At 51.1% G+C, this 26829-nt stretch overlaps 1 protein-coding gene across 4 annotated transcripts in view; it reads right to left on the reverse strand.

Moving 5' to 3' along the window:
• The window catches only part of Rassf8 (ras association domain-containing protein 8), a 52910-nt gene that overhangs the window by 10493 nt on the left and 15588 nt on the right, over positions 1-26829 (reverse strand). For 3 of the 4 annotated variants that reach the window (XM_077705093.1, XM_077705092.1, XM_077705094.1), the window contains 3 exons: positions 22781-22974; positions 13512-13717; positions 92-224 (listed from right to left, as the gene is read on the reverse strand). In XM_077705093.1, coding sequence (XP_077561219.1) covers positions 92-224; positions 13512-13717; positions 22781-22974 — 533 coding nt within the window. The remainder of the gene's footprint in view (positions 1-91; positions 225-13511; positions 13718-22780; positions 22975-26829) is intronic. The other variant, XM_077705095.1, reaches the window with a different exon arrangement.

Here is a 26829-nt window from a genome sequence, read left to right on the forward strand (position 1 = left end):
CCCATTCTGCAGTGCAGGGCTGGTGAGAGGCCGGCAGCGCTGAAAGGCAGAGTGGCCGCCCCGCCCAAGCCCGCGCCCCCGGGGCACCCACCGGAGGCGGCCTCGAGCCAGTGCTTGTGGTCAGCGTCGGCCAGGGCCAGGGCCTCCAGGTTGGCCGCCCGCAGCTCCGCGCTGAGCTGCGCCACCAGGCGGCGCCGCTCCGACAGCCCCTCCTCCTCCGACACCTGCGCCACACGCACACCATCAGCAGCCAGGCAGTGGTGCCACCATGGGCAGCTATCGCGGCTCCAGTGGAATGGCCGCTCTGGCCAAGCGAGCGCTGCAGGAGCACCCTTGCAGGCCACTGCCGGGAGCCCCTGCCAGCCCCGCACACACCACAGACCAGACGCAGATCGTGTCCAGGTGCTGCCTGCTACGACAGCGTCCACAGCCACATCGACAGACTATTTGAATCGCATTTGCATTTGAATTTGCGTTTGAATCGTCTGCCACTGAGGCAGACGATTCAAACGCACAGCCTCCACGGAGGGCGGGACAAAGTGCAGGGAGGCAGCCCTTCCAACCCCACACCCAGCAAACCTGTGGGCACATTGCCAAACTCTTGATGGGTGGCCCATTCATAACTGGGTGTTACACAGTGGTGTTCAGGAAACTCGCCCAACACTTCTTTGTACCAAGTTCTCGGTCATTGTTAGCAAATGCATGACACGCAAAAGGCACAACACACGACACGCAGATCAGCCAGTACTTCCCCTGCGAGCCATTCGAAGTTATCGCGGTAGACCTCACCGGAAAGCTGTACGCAATGCACAAAGGCCAACAGCTCCAACAATGTGTCCCCCTGTGCAGTGACGAGAGGAGTGCATATAGAATTGACACACGACATGACAAGAAATAGCCTCCTGCAGGCTTTTCGACGTTCTGTAGCTCGAAGAGGACTCCCAGAGGCCATGTACCCTAACAACACCAAGACTCCTAAATGGGCCCAAGGGGAGATTCGACAAATCGGTTGAAGCACTAACGAAACTGCAGTGACACAGGCAGAAGGAGCTCTGACCATCGCCCCTCGGCACATGGCGAGCCCGACGAGCCATTGCCACTAAAGGGACACTGAGGGAGGCAAGCGCTGCAGGGGGCGGCACAAAGTTACATGGGCAGATGAAATCAAGAAGTTTGCAGGGGTAATTGGAGATTAATGGGAGAGGCCTTTGCCCTGCAGTGGGCGTAGAGAGGCTGGTGGTGATGACGATGATGAAGTGGTTTACCCGCCACGGTGGCTCAGTGGCTAAGGAATTGTGCTGCTGAGCACAAGGTCGCGGGTTCGATTCCGGGCCGCTTTTCTGATGGAGGTGAAAAGCAAGAACGCCCGCGTGTCGAGATTTCGGCGCACGTTAAAGATACCCAGGTGGTCAAAATTAATCTGGAGCATTCCACTACAGCGCACCTCGTCACCTGCGTTGCGTCGGCCCGTTAATCGACATTAATCGACACTGAAGTGCTTTGTACACATTGTGGGATTACTAGTGCAAATTGTAGCCTGGAGCGTCTAGGCCATGTTTCAACCACTCTTGCTGCATTTATGCGACTTTATTCAGCAGAAAAATCAATCCGGAAATGCTCTGCTTCCCCCCCTCTGCTTCCCCCCTGCCGATTTCCCACGATGCTTCATACGATGTCAAAACCAGTTGGCTTGGCTTGACTGTGCTACTGCACAGCTCCTCACCGACCCTCCGACAGAGTCAGTCAGCCCAGCGTTTAGTCGGCCAGTGGGTTGTCACAATCAAAGTTACCAGGTTGCGTAACTTCTCGGCCGACCGAAGATGCTGTCTGTCGGCAGAAAGTTGAAGCAGTGCTTGCGGCCGCTGCCAGAAGTCATAAAAAGACCTTAAGAAAATTTCACCTAATTAACGTCTCTTAATTTAAAAAGCAAGCTTTATTTGGCAAAACTTTTGCGATTACGTAGCAGCTTAGCGAAGTTCAGTCGCTGTCACCCAGGGGCGCGCCAGAACACCGGCCTCTCCACTTCAACGGAGTACCGCCCAGGTTCTGAAGCGGAGTTGCACAACTGGTGCACACTGAGCAACTCTGGTCGCAATCGAACCTAAGCCCCGGCACGTCTCTGCCTCGAGTTGTCGACTGTACGAAGCTCCATGTTGCTCCACACAAGCGCACATGCAGCGGAATTATGGCGGCGGAATCTTTCATGAGAAATGGGTCGACAACGTCCAGCAACTTAAGCTTGTCCTGCAAGAAGTCTGTGACACACTTTTGCCACGTCCCTGCCTCGGAAACAATCACGCGAAACGGGCATTCCACCTTATGAGTCTTTGCCGCAAAAAACATTTCAACAGAGACATTGTCGCTGCTCTCTATTTGCTTGACAGTTTTCATAAGGTGGAGCTGCTCACACAACTGCTTAGCGCGAAACTTGACCTTTTTCAAAGACACCTTTCGGTCGGATTTAAAGACTGCTAGCACAGCTTCACTAACAAGCTTTTGGCTTTGTGCAGGTTGAGCTGTCCCACACGTGCGCGGAAACCGATCTGCGCCATCAAGCACAGAGACGCCTTTGTGAAATGCCGACGTAGCGTTGTGTACAAGATTCCTCTGTCGTGTGGCAGACACTAAATCGGCCAGGCTGGCAGATGCTTAAACGTTCGCACAAGGACAAGGTCAGTAGCGTTGCCACCGACGGCCAGCTGGCTGCCCACTGTAAAAAATGTGTCTCGGGAAACCCGTGTCATCCTCTGTACGACCAAACAACTGTTCTGTATTTTCACCGCTCGGGCCTGACAAGAGAAATTGGGGAAGCGGCAGAGGTGGCAAGATCTGGTGATCAATGCGTCAGCAGGCCGTCTGTAGCCTTATCGAAACTTGAGCTAGATTTCTTGTCATAGGCAGCACGTCACGGTTTTTCTTGTTTCGCCCATCGTTTTTGTTGTTTCCCTTTCTTTTCCCCTCTCTTCATGCTGGCCAGACGTGTTTAGAAGCACTGGTTCTGGAATAAACTTTTTGTTGAAAGTTAGCACTTGTCCCGTCCACTTCTCGTCCTGTGTTTTTATTTAGCGCTTGTTTACCGCCTGACGAGAACTCGCTAGCGTGTCAATGTCAGTCTACGCACGTTCTACGAACTCGCTCGTGGAGCAGTGAACGTTAAAGGCCCAAAAATGGTGAACTCAGTTTAGAAAACATCGGCCGCAAACGAAAAAATAACAAACAAAAAAGCATGTACCCTCGGGGATTTGAACTTGCGACTTGCAGAATAGTAATCCTAGCCGTGATCCTAGCGCTTCAGACCACTCGGCCACGAGCCAGAGCTGCCGAGGTTGGATATATAAGGTATATGTCAACCAGTTTACATTTTTTTCAGTTTTAGCATTTCAAGCAGCTTAGGTGACTATTTGTTGTATAGCGCTCGTGCAGTAAGTGTCCCCCAAACTTCCACAATATCTCACGTCTAGAAATTGCATTTCTTAGACGGAAAAGCGTTCGCAGATGTGTGGTCGTGCTGCTGACCGCTGTGCTTGTTCACCCAGCGCAAAAAAGTAGGGGTGTGCAAATATTCGAAACTTCGAATATTCGATTCGAATTTTTTGGTATTCGATTCGATTCGAACGACACTTTTATTGTTCGAAATATTCGAACCACCCAAAACTAAACTAAAAAAAAAAAAAAATTCAGAGCGTGTTTGTATCGGTGTTATTTACAGTGGACTCTCGTTGATACGATTCTGGGGGTGCGAATTTCGGGATGATACGAATTTCCGAAAAGTCCCGGCGAAATTGCATCGTTTGCAATGGGAAAAATTTCGACTGTTACGAACGGACCTGCGCGGCCCGGCGGAAGGTACGAATGAGCCGGCGAGGCACCCGACTGCTGAACGAGCAAGTGACGGCTCTCGCTCCCCTGTTTGTCACTCTTTCTCCAGAAACGGCCGGGCTGTTGTTTTCTGCTCGCGAAAACGCTCTGCGCACACCCAACGCGCTGACACCGCCGTGAAACCACCCCCACGCTGCGCGCGGCGCGGCCGGCGACGTCAACATGGCGTCGGCTACAGCCGCGACTTGGCGCGGGCGCTCGAGCGACCGCTTCTAACCGCTCTTTAAAATGCGGCTCACGGGAGACACGAAGTTGCTTGTGCGGTAAAGGAGCTGATAATTCATGCGATAACGGTACTATAAAACATCATCCGTGCCGCTAGTGAAAGTGCCCATAAAATATTTGCCGGGGTACTAAGCCTAACCGTCTCTGGCGGAGCCAAGCCGGCTGTCTCGATCTCATCGCAAGTAGTCAGGCTCCTCCATTCTGCCGCGCGCGTACTGCGTCATTTTCTGACCGAGGTAGGCGCTACCGCGGGCGCGAAATCGTCGATGTGGGCGTGAAAATACAGCGCTCGCAGAGCCGAGGCGAGCGAATCGCGTGCAAAACCGCACCATGCGGTTCACGCTTGGCTGTTGGGGCGTGTAGCGAGCTTGGGCACACCGAGTGAGGAGACGAGCGCGAAGTTTTACGCGCTCCAGAAAGGACTGCTTTGCGACACGGGGGTTAAAAAAAGCAGAAAAATCACGAATTTCTTCACGCAAAAGTAGGAAAAGAAATAAACGAAAACTTTTTTCAGCGCTAAATTTTTTGGTCTGTGTTGGTTCATACGAATTTCGGATGATACGAATATTTTTCGCAGTCCCGCGAGATTAGTATAATCAAGATTTTACTGTATCAGCGCGCGGCAATGTGCACGGGCTCGGGCATGCCAGCTACTAGTGTCTCAAGTGAGCGGCTGTTTTCGATATCTGGTAAAGTGGTGATGAGCAGGAGGTTGTCACTGCTCCCCGAACATGTTGAGCAGTTAACCTTTCTCCATGTTAACATTTAAGTGAGTGCAGACCTTAATCTGTTGAGTGCAATGGTATTGTGTAATTCCTAATTTTACTTTGTGCGATTTGTTGTGCAATAAAGTTGCAGTTTTTGTGTCTCTAGATGGTGAAAACATTAATTTTACAAAAAACCATAAGTACTCGTATTCGAAAAATATTCGATTCGATTCGAACTTTGTTTTTATTATTCGAATTCGCTTCGAAATTAAAAAATTGCTATTCGCACACCCCTACAAAAAAGTGCTTCCTCCTCCCTAGTTTTGCGCTCTACGGTAAATGTTTCAGTTGATTTTATTTCCTTAGTACCTATATTGACTTCGCTGACTTTTCTCCCGCCTTCAAGTGGCCTTAGATTTTCCTACTAGCGTACCAGTCAGCGAAGCGTCGCATGTGCACTTGTGCAGCGCTTGTGTGGAGTGACCCGGACTCGGAGCTTGATACAGTGTACAAACTAACAAAGTAAAGAAAGGTACATTCTTCCATTCAGAAACGTGTCCTGGCTTAGTTTCAACTGAGCGAGCGAACTGCGACGACCCGCGGGCGGCCAGCGGACTAAACGATGGGCCGACCAACTGTCGGAAGGTCGGCGAGCCGTGCAGTAGCGCAGCCAATTGCCAGCTGATCTCCTCCTGACGTCACATGAAAACGCCACAGAAAATGGGTGAGGATGCAGAGAGGAGGACAGCAATTTCGAACTGATTTTTCTACTAAATAAATTCACGTAAACATGCTCAGAGGGGTCAAAACATGGCCTATGGACTCCGGACTACAATTTGCGCTAGTAATCCTGCAATGTTTACAAATCACTTCAGTGTCCCTTCAAGTTTAATCTATTTATCTACTGTATTAGGCATTCAACCTTGCACTAGAACCTACTCCCCACCAGGAACGCTTGCACTATACCTGGAAATTTACACTAAGCAAAGTAATACCCCTGACACACGGGCGCCTAAAAGGCCTTTGCAGAGAAGGACTGCTACCGAAACGGCGTTCGCCTCAGTGAAACACGACAAAGGAGAATCTCCTTCACCGAAACGGGCATTTCCTGTAAGGGGTGTTCGCCTATCTCCTTTCCCGCACGAAAAGGAGCAGCTAGCGGCGCAGCCTCGTAAGCAGGCGCTTGCAAATCATAAGCTTCCCAGAACTTAGTGAGACCAAATGCGATGTCATAATACTTTCATAAATTGTTAAAACTGCAATGAAATAAATTGCACCAAACAAACCCAATCGTAATGTATTTCTGTAAACATCTGCCCACTGTTGCCAGATTAGGCACAAAACATAAGCTAAAAAAGCACTCCATCGTTGCTGTTTAATACAAATATGTGAAATTACCCATTTATTCTTTCTTAACAACAATAAAACGCACAGTTCCTATCTAAAATAATAAAGAAGGTCTATTAGCCGCACTTCATTTTTGTTATCGCGCATGCTTTTTCTACAGAACTGCTAGCGCCACTTTATTGGTGTGTCAGTTACAGCAACTACGTAAAGGAGATCGGGGGTTGCTGTGTGTCAGGAGCGCCACTCCTTTCCACAAAATGTCTTTTGGCGTGGTGAAAGGGGTTTAATTTAAAGGAGATCTAGAGTTGCCGTGTGTCACAGGTATTAAATACCTTCGGTCTTATCAGATGGTAGGCCTCGCTTCGTGTCCGGTACACGGCAGTGTTAACCGAACTCACTGTGGCATTATGTAAAACAGGGCGTTTGTTTGCATTTTTTCTGTCGAACAGCGGTTTAAGTGCGTGCGAACAGAACATAGCTTTGTCTTCACCCGTCATGGGTTGCGAGTGGGCGAACGTACGCCGTAGACTACGTAATGAGGCATAATTAAGGCTGGATCAACCTCCACATAAGCAAAGCTAACCCCAAAGTTCACAAGCGAAAATGAGCAATTACCTGGCAACATAGGCAAGCCAAATTATTAACAAGCGAGGACAAAGTGTTAAGACCCTGTTTGTTCAATACATGCCAGATATGCTCGTCAAAAATGGTCGACTAAACTGAATTCACCTCCAATAAACTACAACCTTTGAGGCGAATATTATTCTGTTTTCTATCTTTTGCAATGTGACGTGAAAACGTTTCACTCACTTTTGGCCATTTTCCAATGATTGTGGTGCAGCAACCAGCAGCGGCAAACACAAGCGTGAAATGGTACTCAAATAAATAAAAACTGAAGGTGGAGAACATGTGCAGTGCCTGCGACCGTACAGATAAGGAAAAGCCAATTTCCATAGCTGCTCATAGCCTTGACAAGATTGAAAACACAACCACACTGAAACCAAAAACACGATGTTTCAGCTACGTTTTCGGGCACAAGGTGGTCGTATCTGGAAAGGCCCCTCAATATCTGGCGGCTCAATCGGGGCTCTCCAGAGCCGGACGGCGCAGATAAACGAGTTGGGCACAATAGGTGCTGTTTGGTGCAGGATGGCACGAGTAAACAAGTTTGGCGCTGAATGTCGCAAATGGTGCAGCTGTTCCACGCCCGTCTTTCAGGCCTTATAAAATAAATACCGCCCGGACAAACGATGCAGAGTGTGTGTATTTGAGCCACTCTACGCAATGCAAGAAAGAACAAATTCACCGCAGTCTCCCTTGAATAGCAGTGGAAATAATCGTGCGCAAGCTGCAGCTTCGAGACTTCCCAGGCAAGCAGCAGAGCAGCGGCACCGAGGGTGCAGGGAGCAGCCACTGCGCATCGTGCAAGATGACGAGACAAACACTGAAAGGAGCTGGCAGCAACGGTTTGGACCAGCAGGCAATGTTGTGCGCTCAGGTTGTTTTGGAAAATGTGCCGCACTGAAAGGAGCCGCTACGAAGCTCCTTGAAAACTGCTTCAAATGCGAGCGCAAAGAAGTAGCGCTTTTACAATCACGAATCTGTACCAACAAGCCCAACTGGCAGTTCTTCTCAATGTGCTCTGTCCTCACACCCAGTCAGTGGAAACGGTTCGCTAGTCTCTCTCGTTACTTAAGGCATCGGCACAGTGCATAACCCCGCCGTGGAAGCACCACATTCCTAGTGATTTGGACGAGCCTTGTGGGAACGCGACCTTAGCGCATTCCGTTTCGTTTGGCTTCGCCGCACCGCTTGCTCCTCACGGGAACTTGCTCAGCGAGACGTCGGCGAGGGGTATCTACCCCCTCGCCAAAGGAGTGTCTTGTGGCCGGCGGTGGGAAGTTGGAGCCCGGGAAGCGAGGCGACAGGACGCGCCTGGCGACCTCCTTCCTTCGAGGATCGGGCAAAAAGGAGAGCGACAATGGCTGCCATCGGCGTCCCAGCGAGGCAAACGCGAGCGTGCTGAGGCGGGCCCGGAGATGACGGTTGTCATGATGAGTCGGACCTCTCGATTCCCTTAAAGGGACCCAGAAAAGCCTTTTGTAAAAGTTACAAAAGGCCTTTATTGTCGCGTAGTACCATTATAGCGATGCAATGCCGTTGGAATTATTGATCTACATTCAGTATTAGCTGCGCCAGAAGCAATTAAGTGCACCTCTCCCCCCTTGCCGATTGATTCCTCCTCCCACTCTGCTTCTTTCAAAGCAGCTGGAAACACTGGGAATAGCCATGTGACATCGTGACGCTCGACTTCCGTTCTCCGCTAGCTACATTCCTGCGCCTAGGCACGCGTCAATCGCTGCGGATCCGCCTTTGCCTCGGGATCGTGCAGGAAGGAGGAAGAGCAGCCCAAAGCCAATGGCAGTGATGTTGCCAGCGACCGACGATTGGCCGAATCAGGGGGCGCCTCGCCGTTGCGTCAGGCGCGGTCAGCTCGCTGCGGTGGTGTGCTCATCGGCTGAAAAAGGCGATCTTCAAAAATTGTTTACAAATTATCCGTACAACGTATGGGGCTCACACTTGGCTCAAAAATCCCCCGTTATGTGTTCTACCACCTGAATGCATTTGATTGCCACCTTCACAAAGCTTTTCTGGGTCCCTTTAAATTGCCCGGGCGAGTAATTAGATCCTCGCCGTCAACCAGCTAGCCTGCATGCTCTTTGTACGTTTATTATTCAGTAATAAATGTCAATGAGTGAAAGCACCTGTCGCTTCCTTAGTTCCGTCGAGCCACGGCCCGCCGCGGCTGGCGCGGTACAGCGCATAGCCGCGGGGTGAGAGATAGCTTGCTAGCTGGGCGAAACGACAAGACAAAGACTGATTAGTCTCTCTCGTCGCCGGTTTTGCTATTGCGTGGGGAAAGTAACCAACCTACTTTTACCCCTATAATCCCACATCCTACATGCGAATTTGACGATATTACCACCACCGACTCAGTTAATATGCCTCGCATTTTGGTAGGGATGGGCGAATATAGATTTTGAGGTTCGAAGCGAATTCGAAGCGAATAGTGATTTGGTCGAATAATTTCGAATCGAATAGTTCGAATAGTGCACATTGCAAATCACAAACACAAATGAGCAACTTGTGACCTGACTAATGTACACAATTTTTTCTAATAATTAGAACTCACGTAGGCACAGCATTGTGTAAAACTATTACCAGTTGAACATATATTGCGAAATCTTACACACAGCTTTCCTTTGCTGTATTCACAAGTTTTCATGAAGAAATGCCTGTTGCACCACATGCTCTAGGTGCAGCAGTTTCTGCCGGCTGCTCATTCACAAGTTTAAGCGCCGCCTAGAAACTCGCAGAGTTAAGCTCCGCTAAAAAAAGAAGTATTGTAGCCACTAGTATCCTCGGCCGTAGCCAAGCAAAGCGCAAGTGACGCAAGTTGCTGGCCGCCATTTTGAATAGGCTCGCTTAGTGCGGCGTACTGCTAATATACTGGCTAGTGTGCCGACCGGAGCGCTTCGCTATGGGGAAAGGTGGCGCCGTTTGCATTGAAAGCCCACCGATGCCGCCAGATGTCGCCGCTTGACGGGAGGGTGCTAACTCAGCAGACGATAGTTTGTTTTTTTTTTCGCTTCGGAAAGCGGTAAAGTGGCCTGGTGCGTCCGTGATTAAAGTGCTTGTGGACGTATTTTTTCTTCGCCAAGATTCGCCGTTTATTGTTCTGTGTGGGTGCTTGCACATTCGAGCCATTCCCCAGCAGTTTCGGTCTGGTATTGCATCGGTTCTGCAGGCGCGCGCGCATCCGTGCCACGCCAAATCGCGCACTGTGGTTCACTAAAAGTACTTTGTGTAATTTTAAAATCAGCTGAAAATTGCAAAGGTATGGCACACATCAACAATATGATAATTGCACCGTTGTGTAAAAAGCGGTTACCGGCCAAACAATATCTTCGCAGATGCATGCTACGCGGCAGTATATTATCTATATGCTTACGCGGCTTGCGGAATAGCAACGAAGCATTTGCACGCCCTATCCGCACGCATCGCGCGGATAACGCCTAGCACTCTTCGAGCTCGCTTGCAGCGCCGAGTGACCAAGTGGCCAGTTTCTATATTTTATTATCCTTTTTTCCTTGTGCTGTATGTTGCAATTATAGTGTCCAAAACTGCAACACACAGCGCAAGGCAAAAAAAATATAGAAACCAAGCACTTGGTCACTAGGCGTGCGGACAATTTTAAAAGTTATCGCTGCTAGGCGTGCAGATAAGGGCAGCCCCGCCCGCACCCTCTCGCCTGGCAGCGCTCCATGCGGCGGCCGCCGGCATTCATCGCTCGCGGTGCCACCCGGGAGGCCGCGGTCGGCACACTAGCCAGTATATTCTAGGCACTGTAGTACTGCCGCACTGAGCGAGCCTATTCAAAATGGCGGCATGCCTATTCAAAATGGCGGCCTCTACAAGTCTGCTGGCTTGGTGCCGCTATGTTCGGAGCGGTGTCATTTCAGTGCCGCCTTTTTTTTTAACCTAAAGTGTGCTGGCGGCCGAGAGCTTCGTCGAACCTCCAGGCAAGGCAGCAACTCGGCAGTGCCGGCACTGATAATAGAAATGTCCATGTTGGTGGGTCTTGAGCCAAGCCTGGGGTAACTCTCGGAAAGCTTGACCGAAAAGCTTGGCTTTTGGCTGCCTATTCGGGAGCATCGAATAATTCGAAAAAGTCGAAAATCTGCATTCGAACCGAAGCGAATAACGAATAGAGAGCTATTCGATCGAATATTCGACAATACCGAATATTCGCCCATCCCTACATTTTGGTATGGAAAGCAAAAGTGCGTAAAACCAGCTGGGAACCTGATACGTCTGCTCAACACAAGCCCCAGAAAATGCAAAAGTAACGAAACTGTAAATTGTGCTACGAACAAAAAGAGTAGAGCAGGTAACCAATGTTTCCTGCGATGCATTTGCTGCCAACCTAGGTTTCACAAGTTTGAGGAACCGCTTTCCACAGTGGCACGGAAGCCACTGGGCCTAACCGTTTGTGTCTTTTGTAAGCCAAGAAATTTTAGTCAGGCATTTCATAATTGCAGGAGTGTTGCACTGCTAGTGTGTGTACAAAATGTATACCCTATAAACGAGCACATAGGCCGTTTCTTTCCAAAAAAAAAATCCACACAAAAGTCACTCCCTGTCTTATTTAGCGGCCATTGGCAGAATGTAAACTGTTGTCTTTCAACAAGCTGCAAGCGTTGTCGGGCAACAAAGTGCAAGCTGCTGTGCAAGCATTTGCATGGTTGCGTAGCGACCGTAGCCCATCGCCCTTTTTGTTGGACTGCTCTCTCTCTGCTTTTCTCTAGTTTTTACTCTTTTACTTGTGTGTGCGCACGTGCATTTGTGTACATGTCTGGTCTGAGATGAGTGGTGGAAGTCGGCGCCAGTTCCCCACTGCATTTAGTCACTGGAGTACTATCCAAGGAACGTCATCCCGCAAAAATTGTTTAAATGCGTTAAGTATTAGCCGAGTTATCGCTCATTAAAAGGGGCCACCCATAAGGCCTGGGGCTCTCCACCTCTGGTAGCTCCTCCGAAGCACTGTGGAAGCCGCGACGTCATCGACCCGGCGCAAGACCACCGAGAGAAACAGGGCAATCCATCACCCTCCTTGATGTACGTGCAGTCATTGGCTGCGCCAAGCCCTGCGCGCGCTTTTTTTTTTTAGCACTCGACGCGCATGCTCCGCCCACCAGATTCCGGTTGCACGGTGAGCGCTGTCGCTGTGGTTCGCGTTCGCGGCGCCGCACTGGGCAGTGTCTCGTGCGTCATGGAGGCGCGTCAGAGCCGGAAAGAACTGCGTCAGAGCGCGCAAGTGTGGCGGCAAGGTATGGTTGGTGAGCCAGGGGAGGAAGTGAAATCTTTTTTTCGTGTTTGTGCGGCCCCTGCTTTACGCAGAGGTGTAATATTTGGTACACGTTGTCGTGAAGGGGTACTCTAGCGATTGCGCGATTGAAATGGCGACATTCGGAAGCCTATTTAGGGCCCCTTTAAACGCGTTGTTTTAGTTCGTACAAAACCAGTTTTTAGGCACTAGCTTTCTTGTTCGCCATGTAATTTGCAAACAGCAAACCGGGCAATAAGAGTGTTTTCGTCAGAAAACACAATTTGTGCGGCCATAGGCCCGTTCCTACGCAATCCGGTTCCAGAACTACCCATCATTCCCATCAAAGCGTAAGCACCGCCTCGGAGTTCGCGTTGACACTAGTGCCAGTTTCTCCTCTAGTTATTATTGCATTACACTCTATGGGTCTCTTCAGGGGGGAGTTGAAGGGCTCGAGGCCGTGGGTCTGCCGTTTCATGTCGGTGGCGGTCTATCTGCCAGAAAATGCCGACCGTGCACGAAGAGAAGCTGATCAACTTTCAGCGATATGTGGTTTGCCTGCGAGAGAAAAAAACGTTTCTCCAGGGGCAGACGAAACCTTGGTGTGGTTTGACATGCCGTCAGCCACCACAGTCAGCCAATGGGGGGCCTAAGGAGGTGAAGCTCACCTCAACAGGCAGTGAAAAGGCCTGCTTCACTGTCAACGGAAGAAAGTTGCCCGCGTTCATTATAATCAAGCGCAAGACGATGCTGAAAGAGTCCTTCCCTCGAGACCTCATCGTCCGTGTCGATGAAAAGGGCTACATGGATGAAGCCCTCCTGTTTGAGTGGATCCGCATTGCGCGGATTCGGTGACCCGGTGCGCTCCTGCGGTTTCCGAGCATGCTTGTTTCGGACGCCTATCGCGGTCACCTAACTGTGGGCGTCAAACAGGAACTCAGCGACGCGAGGACCGAACCCGCAGTGATTCCGGGAGCAACAACCTCCACCCTCCAGCCGCTCAAGGACGGGCTCTGTGTGGGCGGCCGGTGACAACGAAAGGCACCCATGGGCCGGCTCCGACCGTGTCAAGCTGGGTGTTCTCCTCTTGGCAGTTGCTGCCTGACGGCAGAGTTGCACAAGCGCTGAGGAAAGTGCTGCACCAGCAACGCGCTCGACGGCACTGAAGACCACGCTTTGTGGGACGTTGACAGTGAGAAGCAGTCATCCTCGGATGACTTTGACAGCTCGGACGAGTGACTTCGGCAGGCAGAGGAGTGGCAGTGACGGATGGGCATCGAAAATAAATAACACATTTAACACGCTAACTTTTCCCACCTCGAGGTGCAGGGTCGACCTACATTCCGGTTCATACGATACCTTCACTTTTTCTTGTGTGTAGCAACACAGACGTTCTTCCTAATTTTTGTCGCGTTTGCCCCAAAATTTCTCAGCAGCACCGCTTCCTTTTTTCCCCGGCCACGTACCTGCTGGCCGAGCTGTGCGAGCTGCTGCCGGCAGTGCAGCAGGCGTCCCTCGCAGGCGGCCAGCTGCGAGCGCACCCGCGACAGCTCCGCGCGCAGGCCCCGCTCCTCCTGGAGCAGCCGCTGCAGCTGCTCCTCCAGGGGCCGCTCTGCACAGACCGTTCCCGCAGGGCACTCAGGCAGGGAGAACACAGCGTGGGCCTGAGGCACTGCAACAAGATGACCCCAGCCCCCGCACATCACACAGTTTGCTGCTGCCGCCACATGCACTGCACAAGCACCACTCAAGAGAGTGGTCGTACCCGTGCAGGAGGGACATTTATTGCTTAGGCCGTCGGTGGCAGCGTGTGCTCACCCAACCACCCGGCCACGGCATACTTGTGGCCTGCAAGTGTGCACCCCGGAAGACAGCACATGCGCTGGTAGCACAAGTGGCCAAGGTCAGCGTAAACACAATATCCACACGCTGAAACTGCCCATTTGTCTGAGAGGCCGCCACAGAGCAGAGTTGCGACTGGCCATCCGAGTGCAGTCACCAGTGTAGCAGCATTGCCTCGCTCCGTCCACTATCGACGCGGCGCAGACCAGAGCGATCAAGTTCTCGAGTCGACGAAAAGTTGAAGAAACGTTTACATACAGTATGTGCAAGGGCAACAGAAGAGTTACATGGCTCGCACAGAGGCGACAGCACATCTCCACCCGGTGCCTCCGAAAAGTGCTGCCTGCAAGTGCCGCGCTCGCTGCGCTTCCGGGCAGGTTTTTATGCCCCCTGTTTTTATGCCCCCTGCGGCCGCGAGGAGTTTCCAATTGCTCCAGTCAGGACTCTCACTGGCCGAAGCTTGAAATTCGATGCATGGAGGCGAAGCGGTTGCGTCAGCCGAGCCGCTACGAAGGGGAAAGGGAAGGCGATGCCATTGCCGTCTCCGCGAAGCCGTCTCCAAGCATGTAGCGGCATGAAGGCCACCGGTCGTTCGACCGAGCTGCCGTGACGGGAAAAGGAGAGGAGACTCTGCGGCGATGCAAGTTTGGGCCTGCTGGCCGCGGGCGGTTGGGTCTGGTTTGGCCGAGGCGTGAATGAGTCCGCTGTTGGCGCGTCGCCCCGTGAAGCGAATTGGGGCTGGGCGCTCGGGCACAACAGCAGGCATAAAAGAGTGGGCTATTCTGCACGCTTTTCTCAGCAGGTTCAAAACGAGTTGCCATGCAAACGGAACTCCCGCTTATATTGCTCTTCGTTCGGCTGCAATGTGCTGGTGAGAAACAGTGTGCAGGCAGGTTTCAGTTTAGGCCCAGGCAATACACCAGCCAGCATGCTGACCAGTGCTGTCCCGCGGATTTTTGCAACACCCGCGGCATATCTTATAAGTGGTCAACACTGTATAATTTTTTTGCTAAAGATATTTTGAGAGTTTGGAAAGGGCGTAAGAATTTTTCTTTGGCAGCCAGTAAACTGCTTGAGCCAGAACTTGAATGTTTAAAATGACATTGCTAATACATTGCTAAGAAGACAGCACAATCCAAAACATGCATTTTTTTATATTTTTTTTTGAGACACACATACCTAGCATTTTCTTCAATTTTTCAAAAATTTCCCCCGAAAAGTACCATTTTGCATTTACACTACCCACTTAATTTTAAAAGCGGCATTACTAAAAAGTACATCTATTCAGCTTCATTCCTATGTGCATTGTGCATTTTTGAACCCAGGCATTCTCACCTAGGGCTGAGAATGCTTGGGCTGAGCCAGGTGTCTGTAGCACAGCAGCACCCAAACTTTTCCGAGTGCCACACGCCTCCCTCCTGCTTCCTTTCGCCAGAGTCCTTCAATGCTTTTCTGGTCACGAAACTCCGGCCGAAGTTTCATTCAGGGACAAAGGCTGCCGCTAGGATCGCCCCTGTTAACGTGAAGGCTTCGCCGGCGGGCGACGACGCTTCCTGGCCGGCTGTTTCTCCGCCGGCACGCGCCTACTTTCATCTGCTCTCAGGGGTGAGACAGCCCAAACAGATTTGGGAGCAGTTTTCGGAGCAGCAAAATTTCGATTTTGGAGCAGAAGAATCTTGATTTGGAGCAGTTAGGGACATTTAATACGTCGTCTTGTGAGCCTAAAAAATCATTATTTCAGCAATTTGCAGGGTCAAGTGCACATTTCAATCAGTTTTGAATACACAGAACACTCAAACAGCCTTACCTGAAAGAGTTTTTAAGATTATCACAAAGTACTAACTGCACTACCTTTTTCCTAACTGGTGATATTGTGTTGCGCCTCCACGCAACACTGACAACAAAACTGCCGTTAACATTAGAGAGTTTTAGCAGTCCGCCTGTTCTGTTGGTTACTTTGTTACCGGGTTGACCGCACCAGTCTGCGCCTGCACGCGCGGAACGACGAGGAGGCGCGGGCAACTAATCCCCCTACGGCTACGAATGCCCAAGTGCCCAGACGAGTCCCGGTGAGCACGGTAACTACTTACACGACGGAACAGACGGACTGCTAAAACTCTTATCAAATTTAAGGGCTCCGCAATTGTGGCGTTGTTTTTTTTTTTTTTTGCTGTTTGAATGCTAAAATTACTATTTTTGTAATCCCAGGCTGTGTTGTACGAACGACTGCAGTCACGGCAACAGTTGAGCAGCTTCGAGCTAGTGGTCGCATAGCCCAACCAGCCTACCCGTTTCAGTCCCCCGGGCGCAGGTTCACCCTATGGTCATTTGAGTAGCGTTAATGTTTAGCCACCTAGATTTTGGCATTAAATTTCACTTTGCATACATCAAGTGTTATAGTCGCGTTCTATGGCAACCGTGTAGTCCTGCAGCTATTGGGCGCTGCCTGAACAGGTCGCGGCGCCGCAGCACAGCCCGCAACTTTCGTGTCGACCGTTCCATCCCCGAGTCTCGCGATCGCGCTTCGATGCACAGCAACACCTCAACATTTTACAACAGCACAACAAGCTAAAAAATTCACTTCACGAACCCGATTATAGACGCGCGCACCGCGTTTCGCACTCAAGGACAAACAACGTCGAAGTCGTAGGCCCCACATTTCAATGAACGTTTTTTCGAGCCGCCCAACTTCCCGTAATCTGGCACCAATCTCAAACCATATCGTTGCGTTAACGTCACTGTTCAGAGCCACAACAGATAGAATGAATAGACTGGAACTGAGCCGATAGCGCAAAATAAACCAGGGAAAATATCGGCGATACGCACTGAGCGCGTTGGTAGCAGCCAGATCAGGCGGCGGCCATGTTTGTTGCCACAGCGATGCCTAATCGAGAAGGCCGTTTCTGCGAACCCGGACGGAAAGCGAATCGAGTTTTAGAAGCTATCGCTTGCTTAGTTTCAATCTTTCTATTTGTGCAATTTCTGTGTTTGCGATTGACCGACGATAAAAGCGGTGGCTGGGATGCGGGAGGCTTTTGTCCCAGCCGAAACTGACATGAGCATCAAAATCCGTGCCGTTGAGGCTCTTCTGGAGCAGTTTGGCGCTATTTTCGCCATTTTCGTGCTTTTGGAGCAGCTCGGCGCAGGAAAATGGAATTGTATCAGAAAGGCGCAATATGCGCAGCTGTCTCACCCCTGTGCTCTTCATTTCCACCTGTAAAAACGCGAGCGAAGTGTGCATGTTTTTGAGTCAGTTGTTGTCGCGTAGCTCAGCTGTGAAATTGAGGCAAGACCACGGGTGTTACTGAGGCGTATATGTTGCAGTGTTCGTTCGTTGCGGCAGGCACCGCTACGTTCTCGCTTTGAGAAGGCGGACAGCTGACGTTTTCCATTTTTGACTAGCCTTTGCAGTCGCCCGCATGATTTCAGTTAACTAGCGCCAGAATTAAATGTGTACTCAGCCCTGGGCGACATGCTGCGCTGAGCAAATAGGTGTGCAAACATACAGCACGTTGGGTTAGCGCTGTGTTTGCGCTATTTTATAGCGCGCTAATAATGTAAAAAAATATTCGAGATTCGGAAAGTGAGCGTGGACAGCAGAAAAAAAAAACCGCTCACAAAATGGAAGCAGCATAATGGGCGCGCGGAGGGGCCAGGGTAGGAGTAAGGGCCCGTTCACAGTTGCGATGAAAGCAAGCGAAAGTGACGGGAATTCCGTCGTTTTGTTGCGCGACGATAGTTTTTGACGAATGCTTTGGTTGGGACCGACTTTTGTCACCGCGCGACAAAGCGACGGAATTCCCGTCGCTTTCGTCGCAGTGCGAACTGGCTTTAAATGCTACAGCCTTGAGCGACTTTCTCGGCTGTCTCGGCATGGTGTGCCAACAGATAAAAACTCGCCCGCTCAGTGGCTGTCACACCCCTCTCGCCCAAACGGAAAGTTAAAAAACATTGATTAATTGATGATGGGGTTTAACGTGCCGACGCTACACCGGCAATGGGGCGCGCGCCGTAGTGTAGCGCTCCGGATTAATTTTAACCACTCAGGTATCTTAAACTTGCGCCGAAATCTCGAACACACAAGCGTTTTATCTTTTCGCCTCCATCAGAAAAGCGGCTGGGAACCCGCGTCCTTGGGCTTATCAGCACAACGCCTTAGCCCCTGGGCAAGCGCGGCGGTCAAGTTAAAAAAAAATATATCCGCTTTCCAAATTCAAAATGCCTGATTGGATAACAAAAATCACAGTAGCTGCAGTCCCATCGTTGTTCAGCGCCTAAACGCGACGACATTTTGCAGACGGATTTTCTCGTTGTGAGCGCGACCGTGGCTTGGGCTTTGTAAAATACGCCGGCAGGTTTTCAAATATCCGGGGTGTGGCATCGACGCGGAGCTTGAGCTTCTCGCGCTGCAGAAGCACAGATTGCCCACTTATTTTGAACTCATCGGCTCGAATAATGTCCGTAGGGCCGAAATGTTTCTCGCACACACGAACGGCCTTCGACTCGAAGCTGAAAACGTCCGTCTCTTGTCGTGGAATGGCTCGTTTCCACCTGTCGCGTTGTTCGCGGTCGCTTGGGAGGCAGAACAGCGAAGCCTTTTCCGTTGTACTCCGATAGCTAGAGCGGCAACCAGGTACACAGCAACTCAGAGGCATGGTAGTTCACATAGTTAGCCCTTCGTGATGAGTGTAGAAAGCTATATCACACAACAAACACCAGCAAGCTCGCGCTCCAACGCCCTGCAAATGCGGCTGTCGCCGTCCAAGCCGCCTTCACCGGACTCGTAGCGCCACCGCGCGGGAGCTTTGGTCCCCATATGAAGCTCTCCCATAGCGTGACGGAGAAGTTTCGTGACCAGAAAAGCATTGAAGGACTCTGCTTTCGCCTAAGCTATGAATCAATACACTATAATGTGAAAAAAAAAACAAGAGAGGTGTCCTGTAAGAAAGGCCACAAATGGCTGAAATTTTGTTGGAGACCACATCACTTTTTTTTTACCGGTGTCATTGTAACACCCCCTAAAAAATATTTCTGCCTACACCAGCGGTTCTCACATTACAAATTTTTCCAAAACCGACCAAAAGGTCTTTCTTCCAAGAGGCTGAAATTAGCTGCAAGTAATCTTCAATAGCTGACAAACCACTCAAGCCAGGACCAGGCAAGCTTTCCAGTTACAACCACAGGGGAAGGCCCAGGTGCAGGCAAGCAATGTGGAGGCATCAGGGGGGTGTGAGAAAGCCAGACCGCGACGACGCTCTGCTTGCAGCTGTGCTTTCCGTTCCGTTTACGCGTCCCCCCTTAACCACTCTTTTGCTGCTTCTGCGCTGCTTCAGCACAAACCAACCAGTTGTGAGGCCCTTGTTGGACGTCCGCCACAGTTGCGCATTTTATTTCTGCTGATCGGGGCACTTAATGTGCCTCCCTAGGAAGAACTCCACACCCTGCTGCTGCTGGTGGTGAGTGCCAATTCAGTCAGCACAAAAACTTCAAAGCTGCCCTCAACGAGTGCTTGCAGTGGGCAAGTGCGGTGCTGCTACAGTACAGAACTGCAGACCCTGTTTTCGGGCTCAACGGGAACCGCCCATTGGGAGTACGGGAAACAAAGATTCACTGGAAAAAAAAAACAAAAAAAAAAAAAACAAAACAAAACAAAAACCTTCACTGGGCCAACGGCAAAAAAAAAACACGTGCATGCGCGTCTGTACACGCGCACACCTACGCTCGACTAAGTCCGCCTGCATTTCTGCCAGCCTTTGTACGTCACTCTAGGCAGACAATAGCACTGTAATCGATCATGCTAGATCAGTATTTGATGCCTCTGGCATTGGTGGCACATCATCATCGGAATCGCTGTCCACCCGCGCCAGTTCGAGGACCTGGTGTACGATTTCGTCGTCATCCAACTCGGAACACGACAGGAGGGCACTACCGATGTTGCAGCTGCTCCAACATCGACACTGCTAGCGAGCAACTTCGCACTGCGGTCGGCCGCTTTCAACTTGTCTTTGGATAATGGCAGCTTTTTTCTACACCGTGAGTGTCTGGTTTCTTTGCAACTCCGTACAGCTCCCGACGGCGCAGGTGGCCATGGTGGCCCGGCTGGTGTCGGAGCCATTTCAGAAGATCAGTCTTAGCACGCCAAGCAACAGACGCAACGATACACAAAGCACAGAAAACGACTGACCATGACAACGGCCAAAATGCGCAAACACGTGCAGGCTTCTTCGATGACTACAGTGCAACAACTCCCTCCTGTTGTGCCGCACCACTGCCAGGTGGCGACACAGGTCCCATGACAGCACCGTGAGAGCACCAAAGCTGGAGTCCGAAAAGTCGAATCGCGTGCTGTGCGGCGTCCAAACTATCGGTCGTGGATATACATGTACTTCAGTGGGACAAGTGGCCATGCCATGAAAGTGTCCAATTAAACGAGCGTGTCCGAATTTTCGGCGTCCAAATAAATGGTCCGCAATTGTATTCGTGCAAGCAGCATACATTTTTTTTTCTGCGCAAGATGGGAAGCGCTGCTGGTTTCATTAACTCTGTTATGCCATATATACATACATAAGAAACTTTTATTTGCACCAGTCAAAGGCACAGAGTAAGCTCAGTGCCCCCCCATCAGTCGGCCGGGATCCCTTGGGACACGGTGGCTTCTAAGGCGAGACCGATGACTTTTCGCTGAGTGCTTGAGGTCAGGCTGAGTAGCAGGACCTCCCAGGATGCAGTATTTCTATGAGGTTTGTTGTGAGATGGACACGTCCACGCCATGTGGACGAGGTCCGCGACGCCGTTACAGTTCTTGCATCTATAGTCGTATATTTTGGGGTGCCATTTGCTGTATAATATAGGGTTTGCGAAGACCCCGGTTTGTGATTTCCTCCAGTAGACCTCTTCTTTCCTGCTAAGCTGTGGATTTGCCGGGGGAAGTACCTTACGCGCTAGTCTATAATGTTGGGTAATTTCGTGAAAATTTCCCAGTTCCTCTACCCTCGGGGATGGTTGTACAAAAACGGGTCTAGGGCATCCTCGGCGATCGTCCGGAAAGTAAGACCTCGGGCGGCCGCATGCGCCTTTTCGTTCCCGATGAGACCCCGATGAGCTGGAGCCCAAATAAGCGTTACCTGTTCCGCTGTCACTTCCGCATTTGCGAGAATTTTCCAGGCAGCGTTGGAAATCCTGCCTCGGTCGTAATTTCTAATGGCTGACTTAGAGTCGCTAACTATCACCCTCGTTCCTGGCTTAGCAAGCGCCAGGGCGATGGCAGCCTCCTCAGCATGGAGGAGGTTGCTAAGGACGTCCGGCCTGCCTCTGTATCTGATTTGCAGGGTGATGGCCCTGCTCCTACGTCTGCCCTCGTGATATGCCGGATTCATGTTCCTGGGCAGGGGCGATATTGTTAGCTTTTCTCTAACATTCTTAGGGAGGTCCTTCATGTCCTCAGCAATCTCTCTGGATTTGTAACCCAGTCGTTCTAGTATTCTCCGACCTGTTCTGCTGCCTAGCAGTCGTTGTTGCTGTGACGCCTTGGTCGCCTCGATGAGCTCGTCTATGGTGTTCGAGACGCCTAGGCTGAGTATCTTGGCCGTCGAGGTGTTCGGGGGAAGACCCAATGCACTTTTGATACCTTTTCTTATGATAATGTCTAACTTACTTTTCTATGCCAAGATTTACCAGCAAACCTAATGCAAAAAAGTCCTTTCAAATACACTGGAATCTCGATGATACGATTCTGGGTGATACGAATTTCGGGATGATACGAATTTTTGAGAAGTCCTGGCGAAATTGCATTGTTTGCAATGGGAAAACTTTTAGCTGTTACGAACGAGCTAGCAAGGCGCCTGACTGCCAAGTGAGCAAGCGACAGCAATGTGCGGGCTCTCTCTCTCTCCTCTTTGTTACTCTTTCTCCAGGAGTGGCTGGGCTGCTGTCCGGTTACGGCCAGGCCGGTGCGGCTCACGCTAGAAGCATGAACTCCTAGCAGGAACTGTATGATGCGTTTTATGCTCGCGAAAACACGCCGCTTACGCCACAGGCGCGCCAATACCATCATGCAACCACCCGCACGCTGTGCGTGGTGCTGCCGGCAGCGGCAACAAGGCGGTGGCTTCAGCCACAAAGTGGTACTTTTTAAAGTGCTCTTTAAAATGCCACGCAAGGCACACACGAAGTTGCTTGTGCTTGAAGTGGCTGATAATCGCACGCGCAACGCCGACGCGCACGAATCATGTGCAAAAACGCACCATGCGGTTCACGCCTTGACTGTTGCTGTGTGTAGCGAGCTTGGGCACCGCGCAAAGTTCTACGCACTCCAGGAAGGACTGCTCGGCAACATGGAGGTTAAAAACAGCAGAAAGACATCACAGATATCTTCATGCGAAAGTAAGAAAAGAAATAAACGAAAAGTTGGTTTAGGCGCTCAATTTTTTGGTCTGTGTTGGCTCATACGAATTTCGGACACGAATATTCTCTGCAGTTCTGCGAGACTCGTATCATCGAAATCCCACTCTATTGTGATTTGCCAGCATTTTTAACATTCGATGGCATCTCAAAGAGCACCTAAACACCTAACTTTTGGTGTGCTAAGGTGTACTCACAGCCAACAGAACCGCTGTGTTCTTAGGCACTGAACACATGCTCAATTTCCTGTGAGGATGTGGTGAACAAATAAGGGGCCCCCTTTCCTCAGGGTTAATTGTGAGCGCAGCCACTTGGATGTTTTCTTGTTGCGATGATAGGTGGCTTCAAAACAACATGGTGACAAGGACACCCAGCACCGTGTCGTGTCTTCCTGCCTTCCGTCCCGTCCTTGTTAGCGCACTGCCCTTCGAGTCTCCAAACGACCCCCAAATAGCTTCCACACCGGCAACCAGGATGAAAAGTGGGCACTGACCTGCGGGGGCGTCGGTGCGGGCCAGCTCGTGGGCGAGTGCGCGCAGCCGCTCCTTCTGGCGGCCCACCAGGGCCGTCAGCTGGGCCCGCTCCTGCCCCTCGGCCAGCCGCGTCACCGCCTCCTCATACGGCGGAGGCCGCCGCGGCCGCTGCCCCCCGTCCCCCTCCTGCGGCGGCAGCTGGGGGAGGCACCACCTGCGACAGCGGGGCCACAGGCTTCGAGGAGTGCAACATCACCAAGGCTGGCACGACTGAATTACCAAACATAGCATTCAAAAATGTGCGACAGCATTATCATCAAACTCAAAACCAGCCTCAGTGGCCAGTAGACAATGATCTGCAAAATCCAGCTCTACCTTTTCCAAAACAACCCACCGCATCATGTCAGTACCGTATTTATATGACTGTAAGTCGACCCATTCCTTCAAATTTGAAAATCTCAAGTTGGGGGCTCAACTTCCAGTCAAAACTGAAACTTGTACCGCCACTGATGCCAAGAAAAACGAGAAATTCGGGAAGCAACAGCGTACTTGTGTAACAGTGCGTTTGCTTTATGACTCCAACTATTGCTTATACCAGGGGTCTCAAACATGCCGCATGCCCTTCTACTGTGGCCTGCGGCCCTCTCATGAGTGTCTTGGTTCATTTATTTTCGTTTTTTAAGCAAACGCGTGAGTGCGCGCCCTGCTTGTGTAGCCAAGGACGCAGATGGCCAGAGACTGCTCGAAAATGTGTGAATATAGTCTTTCACGGCTTCGCGTTACCAGAGCGGACACCCCTCTTTTCCGGAGGCCCCTCAACTCGGGCGCCGTTAAGTGGGGTGCACAATGGTCGGAAGCAACTGCGACTTGTGAATCGAGCACTCTACAGTGCACACAGGGCTGGGTGAGCACAGGCGGCAGAAAAACTCCCCGCGGCGTTTTGTGACCCTGCGAACAGGAACGGGGCTGCACATCGCTAATGAGAAGACGGCGCTGTTTTGCAGGCTTCGCGAAAGCGCAAAGGTTTCTGGGCATTGTGTGGTGTTTGTGCATATTTGCTTTTCTGTTCGTCTTTGTGTCAAACACTTTTACTGCGCTGCAGATGCGGCCAAACGGGCGTAGCCTTACGTCGGACTCTGGGTTCACGCTCTAAAATGAGCCCACGTGCGTTAAGGGTCGTGTCACGCCGTTATTTATGGCCTGGGAGAGAGCAACATCGCGCTGCTGAGGAAAAGACTGCACATTGCACGCCGAAACTGTGAACTTCCAGACATCAAACGCCCCATATCGAGGCTCCAAACTAAGCGCCTATCCTTCGACTCAAAAGCTCTTGAAAGCACTGTGAAAGGTGGCAGCGTCCCAAGTCAATTATGGTCAATCATGATAGAGCGCACCACATAATTGCACTCCTACGCGCCTGTCACCTCCATAAATGCGACAGATGTCTTTTTGACCTTTTTTGTTTTTTGTAAGATCTGCAAACAACGAAGGTTTCTGCTGCGGAAGTCCAACAGGCCACAATGGCGCTGCCCAAGCAGTCTGCAAAACGCAAAGTGGAAGACGAGAAAAGGTGCTTTCAGGAGCGATGGGAACTTTCTCATTTCTTCACGGAATCAAGAGACAAGGTGTTGTGCTTATTCTGCCACCAGAGTGTGGCTGTGCCGAAGGAGTACAATGTTCGACGCCACTTCATGTCTTGCCATCACGAGAAGTATGGTGCCCTAACTGGCAACGTTCGCGCGCACACCGTGACTCAACTGACGGCGGCGTTGGGAAAGCAGCAAAACCTGTTCAAAAAGGCGGCCAAAGCAAGCGACGAAACAGTAAGGGCAAGCTTCGTCATTTCTGAGCTTATTGCCAAATCTTCCAAGCCCTTCACTGAAGGCCTGCTCGGATTCGCTGATGCTACATGTCCCAACATGAAGAAGGGATTCGAGAAATAAGCCTCTCTCCAAATACAGCCGCCCAGAGGATTAACGAGGCCAGTGGAGACATTGAAAAAGCATTAATCAACCGATGCCACGAGTTTGAAGCATTCTCTATTGCAGTTGATGAAAGCACCGACATTACAGACAACGCACAATGCACTATTTTTGTAAGGGTTGTAGACAAAAACCTGAGCGTCACTGAGGAACTCCTGGACTTAATCACAATGAAAGGCACGACCACAGAGGCAGATATTCTTTCTGTTCTCGAAAGAGTGGCTGAACACGCTGGACTACCGCGGGAAAAGTTGGCTTGTTTGACTACAGACGGTGCGATCGCCATAAATGGTGGGATGCAAGAGCGGGCTTGTTGGTCGATTGCGGACGAAACTCACTGCACTCGGAATCAGCGGTGGTGCAATGGCCGTTCCCGACTGCTGCGCATCCGCGCACCGATACTTCAATGCAGCGGCGAACGCAGGCCGCTGCCTGGCCAGTTGCAGCAGCGACTCGCCCTCGGTAGTTCAACCGGTGCTACGATTGGAGTCTGGCCTGTCTCGCCTGTATTGCATCGTGGTGTAGTTGATTTTGCGATGGCTACACATGTGTTTAAAGCTGTTTAATGTGTTAAACGTGTTTAAAGCTGTTTAACGTGTTTAACCTGTTTAAACGTGTTTCGTGATGGCTACAAGCCGTGTTTAAACCCGCCACTGCCAACAAGAAGCAGGCTACCCTGCTGCAGTACTTTAAGCCAAAAGAATAAATACTTTGAAACACCAAGTGAGTATTTACTGCATGATTTGTTCATTTACGGATTTAGTTCGCGGGCACCGGGCTGTTCAATATATCGAGATTTCACTGCATGTTTTTCACCCTTCCCCTTATTTGCAGTAGCGACTGGAAATGTGTGAGTATGAGTGTTTATGTGCTGTCTTTCGGGGCTGTGGCTCTTGGTTCTGTTGGCTTATCGGGAGGTTTGGATGATGGCACCCGCTCCTTCTGCTGCAATGCAGACAGGTCGGAGTGCCCAACAGATCGGGCTCCTTGGACCTGGCCCTTCAATGTCATCGGCAGTGCCAGAGGTGGCACAGGCGGTGCGGGGGGGGTGGGAGCAATGGTGGATGCAGCGGCGCCTCCAACTGACTCAGTTGCCACCGCAACAGTTGCAGACTGGGCAGGCGGCGTGGTGACTGTTTGGGCTGCCTTCGGGAAACCGGGGGGGGACAAAGTCCGACTCCCGGTATTGAGTCCCTGCCGAGACCAGACGCCACTCCGCCCGCCGGCGAGCTGCATCGGCGTACTTTCCCAGGGGGAAAGAGGCAAACCTCTTTCGCGCCTCCGGGAATGTGATGTTTTCTGTGACCTTCACATTGATGATGTTTTTCCTGTTTGAATTTCTTACAAGTGCGGGACCATGCCGCGTGGGGCCCCTGGAAGCTGGCACAGGTGAAATTCTGGGAGTAGCAGTTTTCGGACGGGTGGTCATGTTGGCCGCATTTCGCACAGGTAAGACGGCCGCGGCAGGAGTTGGTGCCATGCCCAAACCGTTGGCACTTAAAACAGCGCCGCGGGTTAGGGATGTAAGGCCGCACTGGGCATCGGATGAAAGCTGCATTTATAGACTCAGGGAGTGTTGACCTGCCAAAGGTTAGAATGAGATGCTTCGTCGGGATTTCTTTGTCCCCTCTACAAACGTTTATGCGCCTGACCCCTGTTACACCCCGACCTCGAAGGCCCTCCAGCCGGTCGGCTTCAGTTCCGTTCAGTAGATTGGGATCGGAGATCACGCCCTGTGGCGGGGCGTGTCAAGGTCAGCGACTCGGGTCTGACTCGAGAGTTTTCCTGCCTGCTGCTGCGTGGCGACTTCCACCAGCAATTGCCCAGTTCTTTGTTTCTTGGCTTTGTACGCCTCACCAATTATACTTTCCAGGAACTTCGATACTAAGAAGACGGACAGTGAAGCGACAGATCTTTCCGTGTCAGTTGACTCAATTGCAAGAAAACGAGAATAGTTGTTCACGTTTGTTGCAAAGACGGTTGTCGATAAAGGTGGATAAGATACTTTGGTGCTGCCCCTTTTCAGGGACCAATCACGTTTGGGAAGGGGTTTTGCCAATACCATAAGCTATTGGCGGTGAGCGCGA

This window comes from Haemaphysalis longicornis, unplaced genomic scaffold, assembly GCF_048455015.1.
Source record: "Haemaphysalis longicornis isolate Haplotype H1 unplaced genomic scaffold, Haemaphysalis longicornis Haplotype H1 scaffold_3, whole genome shotgun sequence".
Classification (NCBI taxonomy): domain Eukaryota; kingdom Metazoa; phylum Arthropoda; class Arachnida; order Ixodida; family Ixodidae; genus Haemaphysalis; species Haemaphysalis longicornis.